General features: G+C 34.6%; 1 protein-coding gene across 3 annotated transcripts in view; it reads right to left on the bottom strand.

Annotated features, from left to right (window-relative positions):
- Positions 1–5,893, bottom strand: part of LOC106878352 (PDF receptor) — a 239,648-nt gene that overhangs the window by 90,711 nt on the left and 143,044 nt on the right. For all 3 annotated transcript variants that reach the window (XM_052970347.1, XM_014927545.2, XM_052970348.1), the window contains exon 7: positions 4,784–4,940. In XM_052970347.1, the coding sequence (XP_052826307.1) occupies positions 4,784–4,940 (157 nt within the window). The remainder of the gene's footprint in view (positions 1–4,783; positions 4,941–5,893) is intronic.

Here is a 5,893-nt window from a genome sequence, read left to right as displayed (position 1 = left end):
ATATATATATATATATATATATATATATATATATATATATGTATGTATGTATACACATATACATGTATATCTTATACATGAGTATATATGTATAACTATAAATGTAATGTCTATAGATACATACAACCACACACACATACACCAAATGCACACACTTACACACATACACATATACACACACGCACACGCACAAACAGACACACAAAATATTATTATCATCGTTCTCTACTTTCACAAAGAGATATGCTGTTACGGGAGTAGCCATTACTTTTGGAGCCGAGAGGCGGCTTCTGAAAGATTTCAATGAGATAGAAGAACAATCTCGAGGATCAAGACTGACAGGTGTGATTGCTAAAAGCAAATCTCTTTAAGGCTTTCATAATAATACATTAATGATAACATATGCATCGCCTATGTAATATGCAAACAAATACACGTGTTCACATCCATGTATATCTGTGTATATGTGATAAATATAGATATATTTATATAGTCAAAATAAGCAACAAGTTATCAAGTAGTGATGCAGTACGACGGTTTCAAGCAGCGTAAATTAATTGAACAATGCCATCATTAAATCGATTCGAATGCAGTGCCATCTTCAGCTGCACAAAATATATGAAATTTTTTAACAAGTAGGACACATTAATATAATTTTTCTTAAATATTTTAGAAAATCGTTGGTGTTGCCTTAACGGAGGTTTGCGCCCTCTGAGTGCTCTTTTTATTATTATTATTATTATTATTATTATTATTATTATTATTATTATTATTATTATTATTATTATTATTATTATACAGTTATTACAAGTACTCATATAGCAATCTGTATAAGTGTACGTTTGTAGCTTCAGGGAGGTTTCAATATATTTAACCTCCACAAGACTGCGAGTTGGCAGAAACGATAGCACACCATGCGAAATGCTTAGTGGTATTTCGTCTGTCTTCATGTTCTGAGTTCAAATTCTGCTGAAGTCGATTTTGCCTCTCATCCTTTCGGGGTCGATAAATTAAGTACCAGTTGCGTACTGGGGTTGATCTAATCGACTGATCCCCTCCCCCTAAAATGTCGGGCATTGTGCCTAGAGTAGAAATGAATATCATTAACCTCAACGAGAACCATCAGAAGAACCTAATAAAAGCAGCCAATAATTTGGAGCTAAATGTTGCCCTCAGTACTTACAAACATTTAAGCTTTTAGCTGCAACTATCAACCAAAACCAGCGTAAGTTTCCTACTGCACATTACATGAATAACGACTGAATATTATATGTAGACAAACGATTCAAAACACCCAGTGAGTCTCCTTAGAAATCTACCAAATAATTCGAACCAGTGAAATTTTATAATCTCGAATGATCCATTTGATAGTGTAGCGAGGGTACTCAACCGTTCATTGAGACCTTTTAAATCCAATAAGTATACAGAGCTGACTTGTAGGGCATGGGATAGAAAGACCATGGCATATAATCGTCAACTTTTACTCTCGATAAATGTAATTACACTGATAGAAAAGAATAATCCGAATTTTTTTTGATGGATTTTATTACACTGATAAAAAAATAACGTGGCATAATTCTTGATGTATTTTTTGATAAATGTAGTCAAGGATATGGGAACATTTTTCAGTTTGGTTAGAATTTTCCTACTTGACATAAGTACAGAAAAATCTATACCAATTCGTGTTAAGGGACGTTCCTCGACAATTCTGAACTTCTAAAATTCAGAAAGGACTAAATATAGAATGAAAACGTTTAATCACAGAAATATAGTTCTCATTCTCCAAGTGAATACACAGTCATCAGAAGCGACCTATATTTTCAGCCATTGTCACATCAAATATCGAGCAAAATCCAGTTTATCCTAGACGCATGACGCTGAGCCAGCTTACAAGGCCGACTTCGACATAACTAACCCCGTACATTCAGAACATCTCCAACAATAAAGGTTACAGCAATTCTGCAGATACGTTTTTGCAAATAGTAATACGTTGTATATCATTATCTACAAATTCCTAAAGCTCTTACGTACACGAAATTCAATACTTTTTGTATTCTTTATACCTTGGCACAGCTACAGAATTTAAGAAAAAACAATCATACAAAATTATTAAATCATGCCACAGATTAAACTTTTTCAAATTCTCACACGAGAAGAAAGTTAGTATCAAAAGTGCAGACATCCATCTGGACTCAACATGTGATTCTAGTAGCATCTATTACACAGGTATTCCTATCATTATACTTTCATATTCATATGCATTTCCTTTTAATATCATTTTAAATGTTCGTTTACTATTCCCTTCTACTTTCTTTATACTAGTATTCTATGCTTAGTAAATTAAATAACGAATTTCAGGAACCATGTTCCGTTAATGAATCAATAAGTTTGCATAAATATCACAGAAAGCAATAGACTCATTGGATTTACAGTTCTTTTACATTTCCTTTCATATATATTTTCTATTTTCTTCTGTATTCACTGAATACTTGAGAGAAAAGAACGAGTAATCTAATTTAACCAGTAACCTTTATTTATAAATATACAGAGCAATTGAAAGTTCGTAGCTATATTTGATATGCAATTATATCCATACATACTTCTCGACTATAGGGGTAATTGACGTACTTACAGATCTAAGATACACACTCGCATATACACCAGCCACCACACACACACACACACACACACACACACACGCACACACACACACATACACACACACAAACACACACACGCACTCACACATGCACATACAAACACACACATTCTTTCTCTCTCTTTCTCTCTCTCTATATATGTATATATATATATATATACATATCTATATGTCTGTCTGTCTGTCTGTCTGTCTGCTTATCTATCTATCTATCTATCTATCTATCTATCTATCTACCTGTCTGTCTATTTATTTGTCTATCTTTCTATGTATTTCTCTATACTACATAATTAAAATACATAGAACAATGCACAAGCGGATTCACATATATTATACACTTCAAATGAACATACAGAAGGAAAGATATAGGCTGTCAATCGAAAACAAAGACAAAATCTTAACAAAAACCTAACAGCTCACACGGGAACGCTTGGCTGAAACGGAGGGCAAATCATGTTAAACATCTTTCTGATTTTAAAATTCAACCTTGAGAAATATTATCTAAAGAGACATCGTATGTGAAACTATTACTTGTAACATAATTTAATGAATATCCAACTAGTAAATTTACACTCAAACGCATATGTCGCCTTGGAGACATAACTTCTTACACATAAGATGTCACGCATATGTATCATCTTGTCGATATATATATGTATAACATATGTATGTGTGAATGTATGTATGTATATATGTGTGTATGTATGTATAGTTCAATAAGTGTCATGTGTGAACTCTCGCTTCCTAAGTCATCTCGTAAATTCTGTCGATTGGAGTGGGAAAATTGTGTCGTGCAGATTGACGAATGAGAGATATCGGCGATTAGAGATGTCTGAAAAGTTGCTGAAGCGGTAAGAGAATTCAAGTGCTGAATAAAGACCAACAGAGCAAGCTGGTGGGGATGAAATGACATGGCCATTAAATGCAATAAGACAAGGATGTTGGAATTAAAGAACGTTGTTTATTTCTGACGGATAAATGGCTGAAATAAAAGACAGAAACGCTAATTATAGCCGCTCAGGAAGAAACTATTAGAACGAATCTGTTTCAGAGGAAAATCGACAAAACTCAGACAGCAAATATAGAATCAGTTACGAAAGAGATGGAAGTGTTAATCATCGTTTACATTAATGCAGTAAGCTAGCACAAAAAGAGTATAAACGCGGGCATGGGAGTGTAGTTAACAGAGTGATTTGATACGTTAGTCCAGCGTGTGGTTTCGAAATAACAAGGAAATGGTACGAACGCGGAGGATTCTATAGAGGATCCTATAGTGGATCCTATAGAAGATTCTATAGAATTTCCCCAAAGGACTAGCCATACTATTCAAGCAAGAATGCTAGATATGATTATGGAGGACTAAATAAACAGATTAAGCTCATAAAGTTATTCCTCATAATGATGGAGTCGATATCAAAGAAATTAAACACATTGAGAAATAACGTGAGCAAGCCAGAGATTACAACCGATGAAGACAACACTCATTCGTATGATAGTTCGTGCAAATCGCATAACGCCCAAGCAGCAGCTTAAGAGAATGAAAGATATTGAAACTGAAACTGGAATTGATGGCCTACAGAAAAGGTGCCCTTACGTATTCTGAAACAGTGCTTAAAGAAGATTCTTGAGATTTGAGGAACCTTGTTGTCACCAACCTGCAAGGTAATACTTCTGCTGATCAAATTAACATGTAATAGCTTTGGAATAAGGATAATTATGATTTCAAATTTTGGTACAAGGCCAGTAGTTTCAGGGGAACGGTTAAGTCGATTAGATCGACACCAGTGTGCGACTCGTACTTGTCTTGTCCACCCCAAAAAAATAAAAGGCAAAGTTGATCTCGGTAGAATTCGAATACACAACTTAGTTAGAAGAAATGCCGCTAAGCAATTTTCCGACGCGGTAACGATTCTCCTGCCTCAGTTAATAATAATAATAATAAGTATATTATATATATGAAACTAAATATACGTGTAGTCAGATATATATATATATATATATATATATATATATAAAGAGAGAGAGAGAGAGAGAGAGAGAGAGAGAGAGAGAGAGAAAGAGAGTGAGTGAGAGGGGGCGAGAGAGAGATCCACTAATTTCAGACAGGTCGAATTATGTACTTACCCCAACCTAAAAGGTAATAGAGTTTGTAGTTTGGGTTGCCCGAAAATACGGACACGACGATCATGTTGTGAAGATAAAATCCTTCGAGAAACATCCACATGAAGCATACTGTTTTCGAATATTCCAATAAACTGTACACCGTTTTGCACAGGGACGGCTGTAAATATAGAAAATAATACAAATGAAATTATAAATCATGACAAAATTCAAAACAAAATGAAACAGCTTCATATAAATACAAACATATCACATTAACATAAAAAAATCACTGCCAAAATCGTTTTATAAAGTTCAAATATGTCTTTTGTCTTCTACATGTTTGTGTGTGTGTGTGTGTTCAGTGATAACTGTTTTTATTTGTTTCAGTCATTAGACTGCGGCCATGCTGGAGCACCATCCTGAATGGCTTTAATCGAATAAATTGACCCCAGTAGTTTTTCAATAATTATCTAAAGGCTGGTACTTATTCTATCAGTTTCTCTCTACCGAAACACTGGTTTACAAGACATAAACAAACTAACACCTGATGTCAAGCGATGGTGGGGGACAAACAGAATGACACGCATAAATATACGATGAAGTTTATTCAGTTTCCGTCTACCTGAGCTATAGTAGAAGACATTTACCCAAGGTGCCACGCAGCGGAACTGAACTCAGAAGCACAGACACTGCTTGTCAGCATCATAGAAAGACCCTAACCGTCTGGAAGTGCAACAGCCATGCCTTTCCTGACATCCCTCCTTACTTTCTCATGCGAAACTCGAGATTTCTCAAAAGTAGCTGTCCCCTCATGCACAATCCTTCTCCACCTGCTATGCCCTCCCATGTGTCTTTATACCTCTTTTTTGGTTTATGCGGAGGTCGTTCTCCTTTAGCTACCTCTCCATACATACATACATACATACATACATACATACATACATACATACATACATACATATCTGCCTCTATGTACCTGCCTTTCTATGTATATAAATCTATGTGTGTATAAATACAAACATACAAAATTACAAACGGGATGACAACTGAAGATATATCATTACAATAACCGCAGGACATGTTTAAGATTCTATAACAAATACAAACGAATATATATATATATATATATAT

This window comes from Octopus bimaculoides, chromosome 9 (assembly GCF_001194135.2).
Source record: "Octopus bimaculoides isolate UCB-OBI-ISO-001 chromosome 9, ASM119413v2, whole genome shotgun sequence".
Lineage (NCBI taxonomy): Eukaryota > Metazoa > Mollusca > Cephalopoda > Octopoda > Octopodidae > Octopus > Octopus bimaculoides.
The sequence above is the reverse complement of the archived record's forward strand: the minus strand, read 5'-3'. Positions and strand labels throughout refer to the sequence as shown.